At 36.6% G+C, this 24352-nt stretch overlaps 1 protein-coding gene across 5 annotated transcripts; it reads right to left on the bottom strand.

The window, feature by feature from the left end:
* Nucleotides 1-2444: 2444 nt before the first annotated feature.
* Nucleotides 2445-22960, bottom strand: cabcoco1 (ciliary associated calcium binding coiled-coil 1). 5 transcript variants are annotated; one of them, XM_049465012.1, is made up of 9 exons: nt 22942-22960; nt 21983-22315; nt 19269-19363; nt 16679-16848; nt 16348-16504; nt 13895-13967; nt 10367-10480; nt 6632-6778; nt 2445-3750 (listed from the first exon to the last, which is right to left on the bottom strand). In XM_049465012.1, the coding sequence occupies exons 3-9, from the start codon at nt 19343-19345 to the stop codon at nt 3667-3669; spliced, it is 822 nt and encodes a 273-aa protein (XP_049320969.1). In that variant the 5' UTR covers nt 19346-19363; nt 21983-22315; nt 22942-22960; the 3' UTR covers nt 2445-3666. The 5 variants fall into 5 exon arrangements, with proteins under 5 accessions (XP_049320969.1, XP_049320970.1, XP_049320967.1 ...); XM_049465013.1 differs by lacking the exons at nt 21983-22315; nt 22942-22960 and adding an exon at nt 21373-21553 and having other exon boundaries at nt 2445-3485; nt 3701-3750; XM_049465010.1 differs by lacking the exons at nt 21983-22315; nt 22942-22960 and adding an exon at nt 21373-21550.
* Nucleotides 22961-24352: the final 1392 nt, after the last annotated feature.

The following is a 24352-nucleotide window of genomic DNA, read 5'->3' as shown; positions in this document are numbered from 1 at the left end:
CTTTACTGTGCTCAGATTTTCCCCAAATTATTTCTATTACAAGGCATTAAAGAATCCAGTAATCTGAAAGTGAAGACGCCACTCGACACCCAGACCCGCTAGTGTTAGTGGTAGTCTAAAACATTGCTGTGTAGCTTTACATGTCTTACCTAAAGCACATGCTAGCTTCCACCCTGATGTGGAGACCTATCTAGCAGAAATGTTAACATTTCTCATAGATTTCTTATACTACAGCTCTGAGAAAAATAAGAGACCACTTAAAAATGATGAGTTTCTTTGATTTTACCAGATTGAAAACCTTTGGAATATAATTAAGAGGAAGATGGATGATCACAAGCCAAAAGCAGTGTGTAAGACTGGTGGAGGAGAACATGCCAATATGCATGAAAACTGTGATTAAAAACCAGGGTTATTTCACCAAATATTGATTTCTTAACTCTTAAAATTTTCTGAATATGAACTTGTTTTCTTTGAATTTTTTAAGCTCTTTCAAAATTAGTTATTTCTCATTTTCTTCAAAAACATGCTCTACATTACAATATTTTTATTTGAAATTTGGTAGAAATGTTGTTCATAGTTTATAGAATTAAAAAAATGTTCATTTTACTCAAACATATATCTATAAATAGCAGAGAAAATAAAAATGATAAAAATAAAAATCAGATAATAATCAGAGGAACTTATTCAGAAACTAAAGTGGTCTCTTAATTTTTTTCAGAGCTGTATAAAAACAACTACCTATACAGTCCTACATAAGCAACATATGTCTCTCAGCCAATTTGACCTTGTTATTTTTCCACCAAGTTCCACTGCTTGATGAAAGGTGACAGTAACAAAGCCTTTTTTGTCTGAACTGAAGACGTTGTGAAATGTTTTACACAGAAGCCTCTGTTGTCATCGCTGTGATTAATGTGCATTTTTTTGTCTTGATTAAAAACATAAATCTGGATGTCGTGTATCATTTAGGATTCAGTGAGATGTAAGACATACAATACTTAAACGATGATGCCATCTATTTTTAATTAGCTCGACGGTTAACCACATATGGCCCTTTTACAGCAAACATATTATAAACAAGGCTTTGTATTTGACATTCGACCGTGGAGCAAATCCCCACCGGCGCTGACGAGAGGCAGGAGCGTACCAACTGCAGAGGAGAGAAATGTAAACACGTCACATAAAGCGCGTGTTTACGCTGCCGCGAAAGAGCAGGCCATTAAAGCCTGAGATTATGCACTGGACTGAAAGGAGCTCCCTGAGGAACGCCGTGCAGCGGCGCTTGTTTCATCAGCCTTGAGTTCACTATACATAAGAGAAAAGGGCCAAAGAAACTGGACCCCTCCCACTGATATCCTTTTGTCAACATTAAAGGCAGGTGAAAAACTGTCCACAGCCTCATCTGCGCAGTGGGTGATAGATGTGTAATGTGGTGCAGCGGCCAGCAGAGGGACTGTTTTTCATCTGCTCAGTGAACTGAGGAAAAGGTCACTGAGCTCTTGGCTCAGTAACGACTCTATCAATCAGTTTGAGAGAAAAAAAGAAAAGAAAAGAAAAAAAAGATTCCAAACAACAAGCTGTACGAACATGTTCTTCAGGAATTCAGGCTAAGTAACTCAGTTTACCCCACTGTGTCAACATGAAGGCCTGCGGGCTAATGAAGAACTAAATCAACAAGGCATGGAGAAAAGAAGCGTGGCGAAGACGCGGGCGAATATTACTGTAATCTGATATTGTGTCAACTAAACACACACTTAGAAGTTTATCTGCCCCATAAATTGCAGTCTGTTTTAAATATACAGAGCAGTCCAAAAGCGTGAGAACACAGTGACTACCTGGACTATTCAGTTTTTTTTATTTTTTATAATTTAAACCTGAACTATCTTGTTCAAAAGATAGACAAAAATTAAAACCAGGAAATGTTCTCATAAAAGAATGAGAAACTATGAAAAGGTGTGTATTAAAACGAAAGTACACTGTGGCCGTGTTACGGTATTTACCACTGAAGGTTGTGTTCAGTCATACAGATGGATCTGATTTGTACATCAGGTGCTGTATTACACAAACCTGCATTCATAAACAAATGTTTATGTTCAAGCTTGTGATTTTCACTATTTTTTTTATAAATAGTATTATAATTAATGAAATTTGAGGAAAACATTGAGGTTATAATAAATAATAAACATAGAAGAATACGACTGAGCACCCAACAACACTGTAAATCTTTGGGGTGTTTTGATTTCCCAGCGTAGAATTTTAAGGACTTTAAGGAGAATTCTAATTCTAATTAAAAACATACTGAATTTTAAAAAATGGCAAAACATTTTTGCATTTTACTCTCAGAAGAGGTTCCTAAAGCATTTTACTAAGGTTTCTGACATCATAAGCACCACAATACAATAATATAAAAAAAAAGAAATGAGAATGAAACTGATGTACTAATGGTATCATTTCTAAAGAAAAATCTATTTTATTATAAAACAAAGGCAAACCCCCAGCATTTAAAAGACTGGAATATAATCAAGAGAAAAATAGATGATCACAAGCAACAAACCAATCTGAACTGCTTGAATTTTGGCATAAAGTTATCCAAAAGCAGTGTGTAAGACTGGTGGAGGAGAACATGCCAACATGCATGAAAAGTGTTGCTCTCTTAATTTTTTCCAGAGCTGTATAATAAGAAATACAATGACAGATATTTTTTTTTTCAAACACTCTATTTTCAGTCAAATTGTTACACTGATTTAATTTCTAATACAAACACGTTGCAATGAATTGTTAAAAAAAGGCAAAACATGAATATTTCATATAAACATGAAGCCTATTGTATATAATAAGATATAACTATTAACTATACAACTACTTAAAAAAATAAAAATCAAAGAAGGCTAAAAAAATTTCTTGCGGTCTCAAAGCTTTGGTCCCCTCTGCATTATAATAATTCTAATGCGTGTAATATAATAAGACAAAATTATATAACGCTACTGTTAATGTGCCCTTAAGGTAAAGTGGGGAGCATATGGGCGTGACGAAATGCTTGGACATGTAAAAGTATTGCATAAATAAAAAATGGGGGGAAACGGCATCAGCAGAGAGAAAGGGAGAAATATTTTATCAGCATTTTTTTGCGATACACTGCAGTGTATATTTATAGTTGTAAGTGGATTTTTTTTTCAAATGCTGTGGAAAAGCCACTATTCAGCTTTAATAATACATCACTTTATATGGCAACTCAGCTATTTAGCCTCTGAGTTACATTGCGTTGCCATAGTGCTGGGCTGCTTTCAGACAGCTAATGACTTGTGGGAAAAGCTCCACGCAAACATTATACAAACCACTCAATTAGATATTCCGTTTGCTCGCTGGCTGTTAAAGCTGGGATATTCTAGCTCCAGCATTTTACCTTGGCTGTTTAAGAACAAACGTCTTTCTGAGAGAAATGTCTTCGAGTTAACTGTCAACACTGCAGGGACTGACATAACTCAAACCTGTGTAAAGGGGAAAATCACATTCTCTGTAAATCAGGATCACACTGCTTCTTCACGAACGATTGTGCATAACTCTACTGTGTAGCTCTACTGCAGCAGAAAAAGACAGGAGGATGGTTGGTAATGTGATTTAGTTAATAAAAGCTCGGTGGAAAATCTCCCTCCAGGTCTGTCTGCGCTGTTATTTGGACGCCACCCTCTTAAGGCTGTCTAACCTGGAGACGTAGGAGTCCTCGAGAATGCGCAGCCGCTCTGTGAAGTCGGCCTGTGGGACAGAACAAGAATGTGTACATTCAGAAAACTACTGAAATCCAGCAGCCTGAAGTCATGGAATAAACACTTAGTGACATGCATTCATGAACATCGAGGTCACAGATTCAACACACACCAGCACATGAAACAGTGATCTCTGCATGCTTATATACACAGTTTACAAACACAAGTCTCCCATCAGGAAACATTAAAGAAAAAAAAAAGAATGTAAAAAAAAGAACAAGTGGTCTAATCTTTAATGGGGGAGTGAAGTTTCCTTTCCCTGATTCTCATTGTACACACAGGCCTATTAAATGCCTTCAGCGCACATCTGGAATGGTAACAATATGGTTGGGAAGTCACCCACAGCATTTCCAGCATTCGCCTTTTTCAGAGTTTCTACCATATAAGGTATGATGAGATCCACATGAGTTATGACACTCCTGGGAACTTTCGCAACTAAAATATCCCAGAGAGGAGGGAAAAAAACGGATGTTATTAAGCTTCGCTGAACAGAGAAAGAGGAGCAGTTCTAGTGGCAGACTTAATCCACATCAAAATCAAATGCTTCAAACAAGCCGGAGCAGAACGTGATGCTAAGCTTACTATTCAGTGACTTAACACGCTCCCGAGAGAAAAGCCACAAACGAGAATGAGGGGAGGAGAAAGGGGGAAAAAAAATAGAAAAAAAGAAAACAAACACACAACAGCCAGTCAATGTGATCTGCTCGAGCTGGAAGCGAGATTTCTTACCAGCCACTTCGCGCAAGGCTATATTTGGCTTTGAGTGAAATATGTAATTGACCTTCCGCAGACATTAAAGTGGGATAAGCTCGGGAGAATTGATGGAAATAGCACCAATCTTACAGCCGATCATTCAAACACAAGCCTCTCCGCACAGCCGACTCTCTGCCGAACATGTGATATAAATTATCGGAGGGATAAGAAAGGTCTTCGTGTACCATGCCAGTGGACTCAACTGACTCTACAATATTAATCCCGACAAGACGGAGTCTTTTTTTATCTACACGTTACTCTCTGAAACCAACGCGTCGGGCTTGTGAAAACGTACGCTGTGGATGATACAATTGAGCAATCCGCCGGGCTGTTTTCTGCAACCGCAGCACAGCCGGTAATTCGATTCCACCTTAAGTCTACCGTAAAATTAATCAGAATATCTGCCAGGAGCTGTCTAATGCAGTCCATGTTATGCAGAGAATACCAATGATATTAAGCTGGGAATCATTACTCAAGTTTTAATATTAGATTTTTTTTTTTTTGGGCATAATCACTTGGAGGAGTGGGAGGAGGCCTGTTGGAAAAGAGACAGTATGATGAGCTCAGAGGTGATATTCTCTCTAATATCATCTCTGTCTACAGCCGCCAGCTTCTCCCTGCGGCCTATACCCTCCACTCTTAACTCTTGCCCCAATATCTGATCATTGTTTTTATTATTTGCATGCTTGTGAAAGGACATTTCACAAGTTTGCATATTGCACAGTGCATTTTTTACTTTATATACTCACTGACTAAAAAGAATCATGCAAAAAGATGAACTTGTTTATGTCTGACTGTGATAATAATACAGTATATTTCATATACAGCTCTGGTAAAAAATAAGAGACCAAATTGAAAACCTCTGGAATATAATCAAGAGGAAGATGGATGATCACAAGCCATCAAACCAAGCTGAACTGCTTGAATTTTTGCACCAGGAGTGGAATAAAGTTATTCAAAAGCAGTGTGTAAGACTGGTGGAGGAAACCATGCCAAGATGCATGAAAAATGTGTATGATTATAATATTGATTTCTGAACTCTTAAAACTTTTCAAATATAAACTTGTTTTCTTTGCATTATTTGAGGCCTGAAAGCTCTGAATCTTTTATTATTTCAGCCATTTCACATTTTCTGTAAATAAATGCTCTAAATAACAATATTTTTACTGGGAATTTGGGAGAAATGTCTGTAATTTATAGAATAAAACAACAATGTTATTTTACTCAAACATATAAATAGCAAAATGAAAAAGGTCTCTTATTTTTTTCCAGAGCTGTATAAGTGATTACAATATTAGTGATTGTGAGTTATTGCGGAAAGTTATGTACAATTAAAAGTAGTTCTAAAAACCTGTTAAACTGTCTCTAGTCTGAATAAAAGATGAGTACGAGTACAATTAGGTATGGAGGCATACAGGTTCTTTCTGTATGGCATCCTGCAACACATTTGCCCACAGATGTTGCAGCTAGACCTGTAGATCCTGTATAATTGTCGATTGTTAAAGCTGGCATTCCAGCTGCTCCTATAAATGGACTCATGCTGAAACTTATGCTGTGTGTGGGTGAGCATTATCCTGCTGTAAAAAGTTAGAAGCTCTGCTATTGGGTGTGCACAGTGTTCTGCACAAATCACAGAGCTGTTATTGTCCCTTGTATAAATGCTAAGGTTGGCAGCCTGTCTTCTGTATATTGCAGCTATCCAATGGAAAAACAAGTATCTCCAAAACTGCAACGTTACAGGAGAGAGAAAAAAACTTGTAAACTTTCAATGGAAGTCAATGTAAAAGGAGTTTATTTCAGGTCATTTTGAAGAGTTTCTATTGGTCTGTTTATCAAGAAATTTTAGCACAGTGTAAGGGACAGTTTGACTGTTCAAATTATGTAGTAAACTAAAAATCGTTGGACAGTGACGATATGCATTGTCGAAAATGCAATGTCCAATCAGATTAAACTTATAATCAGTTACAAGGAAAATATATATCTGCATGAGACATAACTGCATGCTGCATGTTTCTGTAGGGTGTTTTTTTTTTTGTCAATGAGTGCATTTAGTATTTGTTCTAAGAGCAGCTGCAGATGCTATGAAAGGGATTCCTGTTTCGACAGAGTGTACCTACCTGAAGTTTAGCTAGCATCTCTTTGGTCACATCTCCAAGCATTTCTTGGACATCTTCTACGCCATAGTCTTCTGGGATTTCGTGTATTTCCCCCTGTTGATATTCTTTAGGTTCTTCTTCATCCTTTATTAGACATTCTTCCTTCCCCTGAATGGATTAAAGCATATTATGCTTCAAAAAAAAAAAAAAACTTACACAATGTACAAAGTTTATATGCCAAGTTTGGGACATTCTTGATCAAACAGCACATTTTGTTGTTATTATTTATTTATTTTTTATTAAATAAAATAGCGCAATTGTGTTCTACTGATTTGGGAAATTTGAATTTACAAGCAAAAACATTAAATGAACAAGCAAAAACATGTCAGACCAACATATTTTACATTGATATTGTGCAAACAATTTTGTTCATAGCAATTTTGTGTTTCGCACAAAAAATATAAAATGAAAGTGTCCCCACCCCTATTTACTCAATTTATAGTCATTTTCCCCAAGCTACCTCTTTCTATCTATACTCACATAATATTTCACTTAATAGTTTAAGTGCTGCAGACTATAAGAGCAAGTTACCATATTCTGTGCTACAGAGCAGGGCTAAATGCTGGCTGAATACAGCATTGCTCACCAATGATTGCCAATGGCTATACTGTCATTTTTATGCATAGGAAATTAAATAGAAGACTCCTTCTTTGAAATTTGTTGAACAAATTAGATTAGTGAGGGCAAAATAAAAATTGTAATGCAAATTTCAACATAACATTGTATTGCTTAGTTCTTTCAACAATTTCATTGATTCACTGAAGTTAAAATTTATTGTAAAAACTATTAAAAACTATATAAAAACTATTAAAAACAAACAAAAAAACCCGCAAAAAAATTAAGCAAATCACAATTTGACCATGTTATTTTTATATTTTTTACTCTTATTTCTTAAAGTTACAATTCTTGCTTCACCTAGATCCACTAGGTCTAGATTGCCCAAACCTCTCCATACACAGTTGGCAAAGTGTCCTTTCATTAAATACAGTTCTCATTTTTCCCAAATTTAAAAAAAGTTTGTGCACCAACTTACTTCAGGTTTCTGGCAGTATAATGTGGTTCTGATTTGCCTGTCTTACCAGCATACAAGCAGATAATTTAGAGAGTTTGCTCGTTCATATCTCATTCTGATCTCCACTGATGTTCCTCTAAAAAGTTACTTCTTTAACATAGTTCACACTGTATAAACCACAAACTTAAAACACTTGGCTATCTTTGCATAGCTTTCCCATGCGATGTGGGGACCAATTACCAGTACTATCATTTCCAGATCTTTAGACTGTTCCTCACAAAAGCCGGTGTTGTGTGTTGAGTGCTGATAGAAGGTTTGAAGAGTCAGAGAATGTATAAAGCTTGGAAATTTGTCTCAGCTGACAGTTTCCTAATTGCAGTTGGGGACAGGCCTCAGGCCTGAGCTGCTAATCAAGGTCTGAGACCTTGTCAAAAACAATATGAGCTGTTGAAGAGCTTAAGGCATAACATGCAACATTGGCAGAGCCTGTACTGCTTATTATTTGTTATGAAAGAGATAAAAACTATGCATAAAATGGTTTATATACACATACAGTTCTGGAAAAAAATAAGAGACCACTTAAAATTGATGAGTTTCTTTGATTTTACCTAATTAAAAACCTCTGGAATATAATCAAGAGGAAGATGATCACAAGCCATCAAACCAAGCTGAACTGCTTGATGTTTTGCACCAGGAGTGGCATAAAGTTATCCAAAAGCAGTGTGTAAGACTGGTAGAGGAGAACATGCTGATTTTTGAACTTGTTTTCTCTGCATTGTTTGAGGTCTGAAAGCTCTGCCTCTTTTTTGCTATTTCAGCCATTTTTTTGCAAATAAATGCTCCAAATAACAATATTGTTATTAGGAATTTGGAAGAAATGTTGTGTGTAGTTTATAGAATAAAACAACAATGTTTATTTTACTCAATCATATACCTATAAATAGCTAAATCAGAGAAACTGATTCAGAAACTGAAGTGGTCTCTTTTTTTTCCAGAGATGTATGTCTTTGTTGGATGTTGGATTATAACCTGATAATATGAGGTAGAAAATACTTGTGTCTTGCCATATTTCTAATATAAATGTTCATAAATGAAATAAGACTTTGAATAACCATAAAACACTACAACCAGCAACACATAAACATTTATCTCTGACAAACATAAAAATCACTTCAGCTTAAATACTGCATCATGAACCTATAACAGGCAGTAGAGCACCTACATGTGGCCCTGCTTTGAACTGCATGTCAAAGGACAGAAGACCAGTCCAGAGTCCAGCAGTCTTCAGAGGTTCTAATTCATGAGTGTCTCTTTAATGTTCTTGTTTTGGGAAAAAAAAACTGTGTGTGTGTTTTGTGTATTAGTCATATGCTATTCTTAAATACAACAGTTTAACATATAATACACACACTTTTATATTTGAAAGGGTGCTTTTGAGCAAAATAAGAGGGGATTTTGAGTGGAATTTTGGCCTGAGGACAGAGAGCGGATTATTTGTGAAGTACAGTCACTCTCCTCCCTCAGAGCAGGGCCTGCGTTTTCCAGCTGGAGAGCAGTGCGGTGTGAGCGAAAAAGGAAAAATGTTACTCATACTTGGAACCAGATTCATGTTTCCTCTTCAAAATGATTCACATGTGAAACACATTTTCTTACTAACTGCTCATATCACCAGTCCAAAAGTGAACTATGCAGTACAAGAACAACAACATGACTGTTTGAATCAGTGTGTGCTCAGCTCGGACGGTGAGTGATGCACTGGATTTACATCTTTTCCATATAAACAAAAATATTTTACTCCCACATAACTTTAATAATAGCTGTTAATTTTTTTCACAAAAAAAAATAAAATGTTTGTTAATTTTCTCACAATTTACATGGCCAAATACCCAACCCTCATTTATTAAAACCCCCATATCACTAGTGATGCCCCAACACCAGGAAAGTGAAGAATAGTCCATGCCTCCTCCGACACATGTAAAGTCAGCCACCAACTCTTTTTTGAACTGCTGCTGATGCAGCGTTACATTAGCATCACAGCGCGTTCAGAGGAAAGTGTAGAAACTCAATTCTGATACATCAGCTCACAGACGCCTTGTGCTAATCGACATCACCTTTGGAGTGATGTGAAGAGAGAGCGCCATCTACCCACCCAAAAAGAGCAAGGCCAATTGTGCTTTCTCAGGGCTCTGGTAGCCGATGGCAAGCAGCATGAACAGGATTCGAACCGGTGATCTCCTGATCATAGTGGCAGCGCTGGACCACTTGGAGCCTGTGTTTCCTTTTTTGACATAATGGGAATGTGGCAGTTGTTTACTATATTGTGTCCACATTTTATAAGGAATGGGCCAAAATAAATGCTCCAAAAATTTCTACTTTTAAATGTATTTTTTTTATGTTTCCATTTTGTCACTAATTTGAAACGCTAATTACCCAAACCACTCTTTGGACTGCCCCTATCACTAGATGGTGAAGACTAGCAGGCTCCTGAAACGGCTGCTGATGCAGCATCACTGAATAGTCAGTACGCTCACAAGGAAAGGCAGGAATACATCAGACAACAGACTTCAATGTCATGTATTCTTGTTTATATGTATGTGATAAGTTCAGTTGAATTGCAGCCTTCTCTTTTATGATCTGTGTAAAGAATCTTAAACTCAGAGGAGAAACATACACAAAGTGATTACCTGAGGGGGAGAAGCAGCAGGGGAGGGGGCCAGGCCGATGTCGTCCAGTTCAGGAGGCATGCCTTCCTCCAGGGGAGCAGCGAAATCAGCTGAATTTGCCACCTCAATGCTTCTCTGCAACATCAAATACAAACACTGCAAATGTCCGTCACACCACATGACCATGATCATGCCTGGTTTACCCAGCAATGAAGTATAAAGAGAGTGATGCTCTATTTATTGATTACATCACCACACATATAACCTCACCCTACCCCCTTAAACATACACACACACACAAAAAACCACACACACACAAAGCCCAATGGAGAGCTTAGTTTTACCTTCTTTAGCTTCCATGAAATTTTATAATATTTTATGGATAACAAATCAAATTAAAATCAAATTTCTATTCAATAAAGTCAATAAAGCGTTCCCGATATTCCACATATGAAAATAAAAACACAGAATAGAGGTCGCTTTCTGCTGGAACAAATTAATAATATACATCCATCAGGCTGTATATTCTTTCTTTACTTAAACAGTTACTATCATCTAATACTTTTTTTATTATTTTCACCCAAAACTTTTATAATTGCATTCTTACTGGCTACTTTTATCTTGTTTTATACATACAGCTCTGGAAATAAATAAGAGACCACTTCAGTTTCTGAATCAGTTTCTCTGATTTTGCTATTTATAGGTATATGTTTGAGTAAAATCGACATTGTTGTTTTATTCTATAAACTACGGATGACATTTCTCCCAAATTCCAAATAAAAATATTGTCATTTAGTGCATTTATTTGCAGAAAATGAGAAATGGCTGAAAACAAGTTCATATTCATAAAGTTTTAAGAGTTCTGAAATCAATATTTGATGGTATAACCCTGTTTTTTAATTACAGTTTTCATGCATCTTGGCATGTTCTCCTCCACCAGTCTTACACACTGCTTTTTGCCACTTCTGGTGCAAAAATTCAAGCATTTCAGCTTGGATTGATGGCTTGTGATCATCCTTCTTCCTCTTGATTATATTCCAGAGGTTTTTAAGTGGTCTCTTATTTTTTTATTCCAGGACTATATATATATATATATATATATATATATATATATATATATCTTTTCATGCTATTGTTTTTTTTTTTTATTCATTTAATATTTATTATATTCACACTGTGTTTACTGATTATATTTACTGATATGACATGAATCTGGCAGTTGTTCTGTTTGTTGTTTCATAATTTCATGATGAATGGGCCAAAAGAAATGCTCCAGAATGACTTATATGGAATAAAATCAGTTTACTCTGACATCCATTGAAACCTAACATGTTTATTTTCTTCTTTAGTAATGTAGCCACTTTATTCATATAAAGTTTTGTGTGACTACAATGATATGCATGGTTTATACAGAACAATTCTGCATAATTTAAGAGGAGTGATGTACTTAAAGTGTTCGGTATGATTTTCAGTTCAAACTGTGTTTTTCATGAGCACTGGAGGAGATGAAGTCTGGCGTTAAGGCTGGGAGTTAAATGTTCTCGTCATTTAGCTGGAGCGCTTTTACAGTTCACTTGGCAGCGAGCCCTTTCCCCAGAACACAAACTCGGCTCAATAAGAAAAACAAAGGCTCCATGGTTTACATACTGGGGATAATTACAGTGTCAAATGGAGAGAGAGGGAGAAGAACAATGCGCCTTCATTACTCTATTGCTTCACATTATTCCCGCTGACATGATTCATGCTTTTTCATCTCCCACGATAAACGAATTAAACGTCAGTGGCATCAGTTTAATGGTGGCAAAAATAGAACGCTCGCCACAATTCATTGTCCTGTTTTGCTTTTGTGTGATTTGTTAAACGTCTTGGTTTAGTTAAATGTTTCCAAAGGAAAGTATGGAGGGGGGAGGAAGGGAGCGAGAGAGGGGAGAGCGAGGGAGGGGGGGGGCAGAAAGTACACATTAATATTCAAACAGAGCTTTGAACTCTCCATCAAAACAAATAAAAAGAACGCTTTCGTTATATGACATTCGGGACCCATTATATCTGTGGTGCAGTGCTTGACCTAGATTTGGTTTCTGATCCCCCCTCCCTCGTCTCACTGCAGGATGCTCAACAGCAAATATCATTATTTGCTCGCAGCAGCTTAAAGCACCGTTCAGGCACTAAACAAATCTGCCGCTTGTCTTCCGACGCTGCGCCTTTCTGATGTAATGAGTTTTTCCCCCATTTCAGGAGATCCCGCTTTATGTTTCCCAGTCAGACAGGCACTGTACACCGTCAACATGAATATTAATGGCCACTTGGACTAAAAAATATTAGCAATATGCTTCTCCTCCTGTCTGACATTTCCAAAACGTTGTATGGAACATAATCACTACACGTTAATAATGGATGAGCAAATCAGCTGAGAGGCAGGCTGAGCTCGGCTCCAGTTGAATTTCAAAACGCGTGCATCGAGAGAGCTAGACAGAGAGATGACGGCTCTTGTAAATGCAATTCGGCACCTGCGGAAGAGAGAAGCGAGAGAGACAAGGGGCAGGATCTAATGCGGATGAGCTGGGAAGGCAAATTACTGTTGCTTTAATTTGCAACAGCATCTGGGTTATCTTATTTTAGAAGTAACCGGTGGCTAAATTGCTCTCGCCTTTTTAAAGAGGTCTGATTCCTGAATGTTTGCACGGCCTATTAACACGCCACGATAAATGAATTTGTACAAGCCGCTATCTGCAGCCGGTGAGTCACTGCAGGCGCAATTATGACAGTTTACCGTAACCTACACACACACCTAACATGTCAGTCAGCCTCAATAACAGTTGGGAGCAAAGCAATTAAAATGAGGATAAGATCACAATCAAATCACGTGAGTGAACAGCGGCCACGTTTCACTATGCATCACATAAAAGCTGAAAAAGGAAAAAAAACAAAAAAAAAAACAAGGCAGGCAGGTATAGCTAATCCCTAATCACATTAGAAAGGTGAGAACTACTGCTGCTGTCTTTGTAGCGAGGCACTTTGTAGCGTTTCTGCTATAGTTTGAGTCATCAAAGGCAGTCCATGGCAACTGAGTCTTAAAAAAATAAAAGAACAGAAGAAGAAGAAGGCTTTGCGAGTGCGCTGTGTTTGATTGTGAATGAGAGATAGCATATCAGTGGGAACAAACACAGGAAAAAGGCTGGCCTCTGTCCATAATCACTGCCCTTCCCCGTAACTCTATTTAGGTTTCTGTCTTCACTACACACTTCCTCATACTAGTGTGACGGTAATGTGTGGCTAGAAATGATTAGACTTCTTTCTTGATTACATCAGAGAGGAAGTGTGGAGCGATATTTAAATAGTCCCAATGGTGAGGATTTTTTTTTTTGAATGCAGAGAATAAAAAAATATATAATTATATTTTATTATATTTTATATATTAATTTGAAAAACATAAAGAGCGGCTGATGTTGTTGATATATATATATATATGTGGTGGGTTATGTATTTGAATCCATAATCATGATAGCATCAACTGAAATCCAATAAATCTATAAATATGTTCATAATCACCTCCATTCTAAGGATCATCTCCTCTCTCGGCTGAGTGAAGAGGAACTGATATAGTCTGTAGTGCTGGAAAAGACTGAAGCACAAAAAAACACACAGTTAAAACAGCACTGAGAAGCAGAGAATGATGCAGGTAGGCCCTCTGCTGTGCGCAGGGAGGAGTTGCCCTGACATGTGCTAATCTAGCATTTTGAAGGCAAGTTCTATTACTTGCATCCTCTGTTTCTGACCACTAGGTGGCAGGCATTCTCCCATGAAAAAAAAGCATAATAAATTAATTTAAATCATTAGCAGTATTTAACATTACTTTGCATTTGCATTTTTAGGTTTAATTAAACAGGAAGGTTCAGGTACATTCTTACTAATACCTTCAATAGTTACAACAAGATATACACTATATGGACAGAAATATTGGGACAACTGTTTATTCTTTGTTTGTTCTAAAATCAAAAAAGCCAAATAGGACATTCCTTTTCAGTCGTTGTCTGAATATTTAACATTTCTCGGTCCATGGTGTTGTGTGTATCGGGAATATGTCATTAAAGGCAATTCCACCCAAGTGGACAATGCAGATGGTTTTACTGATCATGACCGACAGAATGTGACTAGATATGTCCATGCAAACAGACTAGAGACTCATGCAGGAGGCCCCATTAGCACATCCACATAGGTGGTTATACCAGTGATGCATTCTTTAGCATGATAATAATTCCTGTCACAAGAATTCTATAACACATTGGTGGAATTTACAGCATTCAACAACTTTTATTAAAAATCATATATTTTAGCCATATTCGGATGGGATAAGTTTCTCAGGGGGACGTCTGTAAAAAATATTTCACACTACTCAATGATATAACTCTTGCATCCGTTTTACAATTGCAAAAAAAATTGAGGACCAGACAGTTTTTTATGGCTTTCTCGGTCACATAACTTTGTGCAGTGTCACATGAGGAATTTGTTCAGTAGCTCCTCCATTTCCACTTACTGTTGTGTTTACATGCATCTCCATGGAAAATTGTAATTACAGTGTGTGGTAGTGGACAAACAGCTATTTTATTAAACGTGAGGTGACAAAACTCAGAGATGTGCGTCCGTACAGGACTAAAATTACTGGAGGACCACAGAGTTCAGCGAAAAACAATTTTTTTAGTGCACGTCTGAGGAAAAACTCATACATGATCGTTTCAGACCATGAAACGGTAATAAAAAAACAGAGGACCCACGATAAAAGAGAAAATAACCTCAGGACCCCCTGAGAAACTAATCCCATCTGGATAGGGCTTAAATTTAAATCTAAATCTAAATTGTGCAGCCCTAGTAACTTTGTTAAAGCATGGAGACCTTGAGATACCGATGATTCTTAAACACAAGCAAACCAGATGGAACTAACACCTGCTTTGCCAGCAGAAAACATTTCCATACATAACAGCTATTGTTTATGCTTTAAAGTCAAACCACAGTAAACAGGAGCGGCGATAATATTGCTCCTGAATGAACACACCAGCGAAGGTAACCTTGATAAAAAAATCTTACAGATTGGGGCCTCTGAGTTTAAGACAAATTAATATTCATCTGGTCAGCTGGGGAGAACTATTTATCGCCCGCTATTTTTCAGCTAGGAAATGTGTCTGGCGTTGAGATCTAGATCTAACAGAGTTACAGTGCTTGTCCATTCCAGATGTTCATAAACTTTATGAAGCATGCGAAGGACCTGTAATAGATTACTGTTTGTTATTTTATCTCCATTCAAAGACGGGCTATTAAAATGACTGCGGAAAACAAACTAGCCAAACTACACAAAAGCTGCATTTTTGGGCCCCGACTGTAGTCAAGCTGTGCAGCCACGGCTAAATCAGATATATGAGATTAATGGTGCTAAAAGGAAGTCAAGCACACAACACAACACTGGCTTATGTTGTTATACTCATCTATATTCTACCTCTTGCTGCTGCAAACAGTCCATTTTTCACAACGAAAGCATTAAGAGACTGCAGGAATGACCTAATAAGACACAGCCACTAATGAGGGCTTCAGAGGGAGGCCTTAAGAAAACAGGGTTCCTGTGGCTTTCAGGCAAGCAGGAAAATCAATTCATTCTTGCTGATTACACCAACATTCTTTGCACGTGTTTCTGCCGCTCTTTGCGACTTTTTCAAGACTGACAATGTCTGTGAAACTTGTTATGCACAGCAGTAGCCTACATGCATCACAACCCATTGGTTTATGAATTATGCATAGTATTAATTAAAGAGGATATAAAAAGGATTCAATTTAGTTGTTGCTGGTTGTCTATGAGCAAAGGAAAGACTATCTCTCAGTGCGTAATAACGTGAGCAGGAGAAAAAGAATGATCTCATTTATATTCATCACATCAACACATAATTTAAAGATAATTACAGCACATTCAGGGCAGTGCTATATAAAACAATATGGGATTAGCATAGAAATATTACCTGCTCTTGAAGTAATCCGTAATGGATTTGATTTGATCCACATCAAATAACGGATTAACAGCAGTGTCTGATGATGACATTCTGGTTGCGAGCAGGTTCTGGGTAAACGCCTTGAAATTCTCAGCAAAGGGCATCTGCTTGTCTGAAACAGAGTGAACTGTGTGCTGTGTGCTTAAATAACCCTGAGTTGACTGACTTTATACTGCAGTGTTCCCATCTGAAACTGCTTTTCACTGCAAATAAAACCTCACTCCACATAAACACAACATCCTGACCAAGCAGAATTTACAATCAAACAAACTCATATTTATGCAAACTAGTAAAAACCTACCTTTTATGTTGTCGAGTAACAGTTGTAAAAGAGCCATGATAAATGAGCTTTGCTGACAGGTGAAGTTCATCTCTTTGGCCCACCAAAATCCTCCAACAAAGTAGTCTAACAGGGCTGCCTCCTTCAAGCATGTCTGATGTTTTTTTAAACAGAATATGTCCTCAAATTTCCTGAAGGAGTGAAAAGAAAAAGTAACTGAAACGTGACCGTAAACAACCACAACAAATGTAAGGGAACAGGTTTAGATTTGTTTAAACAAACACAAAAGCAGATGCAGAATGAACAGCACACTCACTATGTTCTCATTTAACCCCCTTCAACAGGTGGGCAAACAATGAATACGTAAATGAAGTGAGGTATTATATATTCCAACATTAAACACACTTAAATTATACACACTGTTGATTTTGGAACTCAACAGGAAAACAAACACCCCTTTTTTCAGTACTCATTCAAAAGCTTTACAAGCTGCCCTCTTAATGCACGCACCTGCAGATAAAAAAAAGCCTTTTAAATTATTTATTACTCCAAATAAGACTACTGTTAAGTCTGCTCTGCCTCACTCTACATCCAGTCTTATGATGTCATGTGAGCTTGTTCTGCAGTGTAAAGCACTCCCTCTGTTGCTAAACATGGGAAATGCAATTTGAGTTTTTCACAATGTTATTCACAATGTTATCACAGCCAATTTAATGTGTTTATCATGATAACGATAAATAATACATGCATACAAATATCTTACAGCCCTTCTACTGTGCTACAAAACATTTATATGGAGCCATGAGGTCATAAAACCCTTCACAAATGTTGTAAAATCAAATACTACGAAATTACTGTCTAGAATAGTGTTGTGTTTCTCTGTCTCAGTCCCTTTGTTTGTTTCCGTTTTAGAGAGCCAAGACGACCTTAGTAAATGAACAACCGCAGACATTGTGCTAAGGCTTCGCTCACTGTGTTGTGCACACAGCAGCCGGGTGAACTCTGCGGACAAACACACTACGCAATGAGGTCTGTGACTAAAACAAACTCAGACAACTTAAAAAAGCACTTCATAAAAAAAGAGAGCAGCAAAAACAGGTCTACCTTCTCTTTTTCTTAAAGCATATGTTTATACTTGCTGGCCATTGTTGTGTCTTGTGTCCCAATTTGGTCTCTGATACACTAGGGTAATGATGGCTTCAACATGTAGCCATGCTGAATGTATTGCTGCACATGGTCACATGGCTGTCTCTAGTCATAGTCTCTACATACTCTAATGATGTTGTCCACCATCCTTTCTTTGCAATAATCATGTGTTACATGAAAGCCAAAACGCTCTACACTTCTTTTCACAGTATGCTATGCTAATGCATAAAACACAAACATTAGACGTTTTTCCAGTGTGTAAGCAGAACAGAAAATCTTTGAAAACATTTACTGGATTTTACTATATGCAAACTAAATTGAAATAATTTACACTGCCTTTGTGTGACATAATGTGATGTAGCCTTGTCTTAATCTGTCAAGTAAAAAAAAAACAGACTGTGTTTTTCTGATAACTTTAAAGGCTTCATTCCATCGTTTTTTCATTCATTTTAAAATATCTAGTTATGGTCTCTAGTATAAATTAATGCCATGTGAGCTGTTTTTTTTTATGGGAAAAAAAGTGCTCCAGTGATCCGGTATAACCGTGCTTTGGTCCTGTGGAGGAGGGGAAACAATAGGGTTTCAGCTCTTGCTCATAAATATTTATACATGCAAACATGTCACCTCTGATTGGCTAACATCACTGCAAGGCAGCAAGACAGACAACAGTTAGAAATGTTTTAAAATAGACATTTTACACAAAAATCCAACCCTGAGATGTTCCTTTGCTCTGAATTACTGGACAAAGCATATAACACTGACGTGTTATTTGCACAATGGAAAAGTTTCATATGCAGCATCTATATACAGATGCTGATTAAGGCAAACTCCAGACAATATACAGACAATATACAATATACAGACAATACAGTCTGGAGGTTGCAGAAAAGTTTCATATGCAGCATCCAAATACAACACAGAGAGACCCATTGTATTTCACAAAGAACATGAAAAAGGGGATTTTACCGGAAGGAGAGTTTTAATAATATGAAATGTAAAAATGGTCACAGGTTATATTAATTTAGTGCAAACAGCCATTACACAAATTTGTTCAACCTTTTCAAGGGATGGAGGTCCTCAAGTCTGTTGCACAGGTGGAAAACCTTAATTGTGCGATAAATCTTGAAGATTTTCCAAAAGACTTGTAAGAGATTCCATCCTTAAAGCAGCTGTAGCGCTGTACTGCATTCTTAGGTGAAAGGTATTAAATTGTAAAACAGACTAGATAGATAGATAGATAGATAGATACTTTATTGATCCCCGGGGGGAAATTCTTGGCATCCAGCAGCAGGTTACACAATACACAAAGTTAAAAAAGATAAAATATAAAATATAAAGATACATATAAATACAATCAAATAAGAAATAGAATATACATTTTGGTAAATTGCTCAAACTAATCCTGTCCAAATAGTGCTTTAGTCTGTTTATATGTTCAGAACTGTCTTTCATTTGGTGTACTTACAACTGGACATCGTCCGCTGAGAGCTTCAGTAGCACAGCAATTTCACCATGTGGTAGAAGTGTCCACTCAAGGAACATCTTGATGGGTTTGTTCACCTTCAACACAAAGTGAGAGCAACAGACAGACACTTAAGTAAGCTTCCACTTTAAATCTGTCTTGATTGATTTCTTCTGGCACCCAATATCACACCTTGCTTTACAGATCAGTTTACATACTACTACCCCATGACTTCTGGTATTTCAGTGTAGAAAAAAAGCTAATAAGATTAAAACACTTTTTGGTCCATACTTAAAGGGAATTTTTTTTAAAGCTACAGTTCAATGCAAGGTTTTGGCAATCTTATAGTCAAATGCCTCATATGCATGTCTTTTTTTTAAAGATCCTCTATAGCAAATCATAAAAAAGTTACGCTGTTGTTCTGAAAACGAAACTAAGAAATGCCCAAAAGGCAGGGAAAGACAGACAAGAACTTTTAGCTTGCGGTTTGTACATTGCCCATTATAATTGAAATGGCAGTTCACTGGAACAGTGGATGTCAAGATAAGATCTGCGAGAGTGAGAAAAGGCTTAGAAAGAAATGTTCAAGAGAAAGACAACATACAAGGTTGACAGCAAGCTTCATCTGTCCATAGCACATTTCTCCAGAAGTCCTGTTCCCATTTGCATAAAACACCTAAAGTAAATTTAGCCCTTAAGTTTGTGGTTAACTATCCAATAAAAATAAGTGTTATGTAAGGGCTTTCTTAAGGGAAATTTCCATTAAGTCATTCCTTAAGTGTTTAGGGCCCTATAAAATACTTTTTTTTTTTTTTTCAAGAAAATAATTAAACAAACCGTAGATAATGGTAACTTTATGAATATTGGAACATCAATACCATTACGCAAATATAGTACATGGATTATGCTGTTCCCTGGATTTTGCATTTAAGTATGTATTTAATAGTTCAGTTAACTAGTTTTGCCAAATTCACTAAGTTAGAAACAAACTCAAACAGCAGTGTGCAAGGACGTTTATTTATTAACATTAACAAGTTATTGATGTTGTTAAAATGGAATTTTCCCGCAGTAAAACTTAAGTCACTGCAGTAAACCCCTTACTGTTTCCCCTTAGTTAGGTAAACGCCTGAGGGATTTTATGCAACACACTTAAGTAATTCTCTTGGGTTAGGAAAAATCTTTCCTTAAGGTTTATTCTTAGAATTGTTGGGACACTTCTCCACACATCTGTGTCCTGCTTTTGGGCCTGCCACTTGCTAGGACAGCCTGACCTGCCCATCGAGTTTACCTATAACATTATGGTTTTAAATGTATAGTGTGTATTAAAGTTTACTTAGATTCAATATGTATATCCAGTGTGTATTCCATTTTTACAGCATGTAATGTGGTTCTGCAGTATATTAAGGGACATGGAAACAATCCATTGATGGAACAACCTGGTCTATATTCAGTATATTCAGGTAGTCAGCTGACCTCATTCTTTCAGCGCATACTGTTGCTGAACCCAGACCTGACCAACTGCAGCGACCCCAGATCATTTTTATATATATACACACACATTGAGACATCAAAAAATTGAGACAGATAACGTTATATGGTGCCATGTTCAAATACGTTAAAAAGGCAAAGTTATTCATTTATTCATGGTTGTCTTCAACGACAGTTGTGGAAAAATACAGAGTAAAATACAGAGACCATATAGTTACATGGCCTCACCTACAGGCACTCCATTTTAGACAAAAATAAATTAACATTTCTTATACTAAAGACGTTAGACAAAAACAGTTGATTAAGTTTTATCAACACAGGGACACATTATTGCTTTAGTTTGTTAGACAGCAAGCTAGTTAATTTGTTAAGGCAGCTAAATTAAAAAATTCCCAGTCATTAGCTAACGCTAACCTACCTAGCTAAAGTTAGTTAACCTAACCTAACCTAGTAAGGTTAGATAAGCGCGCGTGTGTTGCAGCAGTTAGCTTAGCTAGGTTAGTTACGTTACTTAGCCAGACAGCTGCCCGGTTAGTTTTTAAACTTTCGTGTCTGAACACTTGAAATTTACTTATGTGTGAAGAGTTAGTTAGCTATAGAAGTTGTAGAGAATATTAACCACATGTAGAGCGGGTTTAGCTGGTAGAAAAACTCTTCTCAGGCAGGCTCTGCGCTTCTCTCACTCCCTCTTTCTCTGTCGCGTCCAGACATGTTGAATACTATTCCTGTTGCCCAGGTAACTGGAGGCAGGACCACGCGGAATGACTGACAGATGAGGAGGCCTATCAGAACACTTTGATTAGACTCAATTTACTAAAAAATATTTACATTTTTGTATGTACATGTTTTTAATAGTTTTAATAGTTATTTTATTTAATATTAATTTTAAATTACTATTTAATATTCCTGTAATCACATGCAAATTTTGCCACATTGTTTAACCCAACCAACTTTTTTTTGTAATACTAAGGTACACAAGGGTAATATACAAAAAAAAAAAGCAAAAACTTAACATGTTACAAATTAATGTATTGTTAAAATCTAAAGAGCTTTCAGTCTGATAAACAAGCCTCTGCCAGAAGAAAAAAAAATCACAACTAAAATACTAGTAAGATACACACATACAATGGAATGTAAATGTTGTAAATCGTTTTAATAAACGTTTTGGGTGACTAAAATTTCCAAAAAAAAAGTTTTGTCTGGTGGATAAAATAGACAAAATCACACACGTTTAAGTGGAGATACTTAAAGTACACTCAATGTCCTGCCTTCAGAAATTCACTTAAGTACAACAGTATTTGCTTTCAAATGTACTCAAGCATAAGCACTCCTACAACTTTACACTGTACAAGAAAAAAAGTTAAATACAGTAACCAATTACATTTACTTTATATAAATGTTTTACACTTAAATGCATGTGTTGGGTTCAGTTCAATAAAAACAATCCTGAGAAACTGCAACTCTATATTTTGTGGTCGCTGCCACCACAAACACCCTCTCCTCCTGGTCCTGGTCTTGTTAAACTCCACCTCTTTGGAAGAGGAGGAAGATGGACTGTCATTCTACATTCGAGAGAGAGAGAGAGAGAGAGAGAGAGAGAGAGAGAGAGAGAGAGAGAGAGAGAGAGAGAGAGAGAGAGAGAGAGAGAGAGACAGAGAGAGAGACAGAGAGACAGACAGACAGACAGACAGAGAGACAGACAGAGAGACAGACAGACAGACAGACAGACAGACAGACAGACAGAGAAAAAACTCTTAGATTATTAAGTTTGAATGGGCTAAAATTTTCCAAAAACTCATTTCAGTTGCCGGGGCTCAGTAAAATGCAGAATCCAGCAATAGCATTGTGTACCAATCTTGAGTTGCACAAGATAACTAGTATTGATATAAAAAGTAACTTTTTCCAGTGATTTCATGAGCAAACAATATAAGAGAGACTTTAATAAAGTAAACTGATCCATTGTTTACTTACTTCAGGTTCCACTTTCCCCGACCCGCATTCAATGCTCTCTTTGCAAGGCCTGGATTGGTTTCTTGCATTTAAAAGGTTTCCTAACAAAAAAAAAAAAAACAAGTCTTAACTTTAAAGCATTATACCTGCCCTGTTAAAAGAAAACACTACCCATTAAAACTATATAGTTCAGCTTTTAACCTGTTTTTATATGAAAGCTAAGCATTAAAAAACTTACCCACAACAGCTATGGAACACTGGCAAACAGAATTACCTGTAGGAACCAGCACATTTATAGGGGAGTTTCCCGCCTTTGGGAGTGGAAGATACCATTCCTGAAGTTGTGGCAGAGGAAGTTTTATAATGCAGCCTCATGTTTCTTCCATATAAGAACATTTATTTGTTTATGATTTAGTGTCTAACTTAAGCTTCAGTGTTTATAATATCTGGGTTTATAACCTTCAAATATTCTATCAAGTTTACATGTTTGATAATTTAGTTAATTGAAGCTTCTTCAGTAGGACTGACCTGGGGGAGGGGCTAAGACTTTATAAAGAGTGAGCTCAGGCTCTAAAGACTGTGTGAAGATTATTTACTCCTAGGAGAATTTACAGGTTTAATCTATTGGTCCATCTAAGAGATTTTAAAAAGGTTTGCTCCTTGAGGGTTCATGTGCACAACACACACCCCCCTGTTCAAAATAAAAAAATTGTGTGGAACTCAGAAATGCATGTTATTTTTTATTTACATCTACCTTCAGAGCTTTTATAGTTTCTGGTTGTTCCATCTCAGAACAAATACTCAAGTGTTCTCAATGCTGGAAGCCGGTGCTGTCTTATAAGATCAGCTTGATCACTTGATTTGCTCAAGGATGAGATGCTTCATCAAACCAGGTGACGGTGCAGAACATTTTTATAATTGTAATATATACATAAAAAGTGTATTGGAGTAAAAGTATAAACCCTTCCAGACCCTTTCAATCCTTTCAAATGTTTTGTTGCTCTGAACACTAACTGAGACCAGTTGTTAATCAGAACAGACTATAAAGAGCCAAAGAAAAAGTTCATAAGCCAATGAAACAATAGCTTAGCCCCACCCACTGGAATAAAAACCCAGCACAAGAGCCAAATTAAAAGAGCTAATTTTTACTAATTGTATTTTACTAAAAGTAATTTAGAACACTTTGTTTATTTAAGTGTTTAGGGATGGCTTGTGAACAAAAAGGTCAATATCAAATGTAAAATAAAAATTTTAAGGCTTGGAATCCAGTATACATTTTGTTTTGGTTGATTTAATATTAATATATATTGTGTATTATACTATTAGAGTCTGTCTTTGTGTGCATTACAGACAGAAAACAGCATTTTTTTCACAACAATGGTGCATAATTCAGGTCTCAAGGTTTAAAATCATCGAAAATATGTAGTACATTAATAGAAAATAGCACAATCTCATAAAAAAAAACATTTGTGGATAGCACACCAATCAAAATAAGCGTTAGTGTTATTTAAATATTATATAAAATAAATACAGAAGTATAAAAAAATTATACAAGTCAAGCCAAATTAAATATTTTACTGCCTTGTTCCACATTTTATAGTATAATTTATATTCTGGGTTTCATTGTTTCATTTAAATATTTATTAAAT

This window comes from Astyanax mexicanus, chromosome 15, assembly GCF_023375975.1.
Source record: "Astyanax mexicanus isolate ESR-SI-001 chromosome 15, AstMex3_surface, whole genome shotgun sequence".
NCBI classification, from domain to species: Eukaryota; Metazoa; Chordata; class Actinopteri; order Characiformes; family Acestrorhamphidae; genus Astyanax; species Astyanax mexicanus.
The sequence above is the reverse complement of the archived record's forward strand: the minus strand, read 5'-3'. Positions and strand labels throughout refer to the sequence as shown.

Excerpts from the sequence above, each read along its gene's own strand:
- cabcoco1 (XM_049465012.1), bottom strand. The coding sequence starts at position 19,345 with ATGTTCCTTGAGTGGACACTTCTACCACATGGTGAAATTGCTGTGCTA. Across the intron at positions 10,481-13,894 it reads AGATGATCCTTAGAATGGAG|AGAAGCATTGAGGTGGCAAA; the intron begins GTGATTATGAAC and ends TTGATGTTGCAG. Across the intron at positions 6,779-10,366 it reads CTGCTGCTTCTCCCCCTCAG|GGGAAGGAAGAATGTCTAAT; the intron begins GTAATCACTTTG and ends TAATCCATTCAG.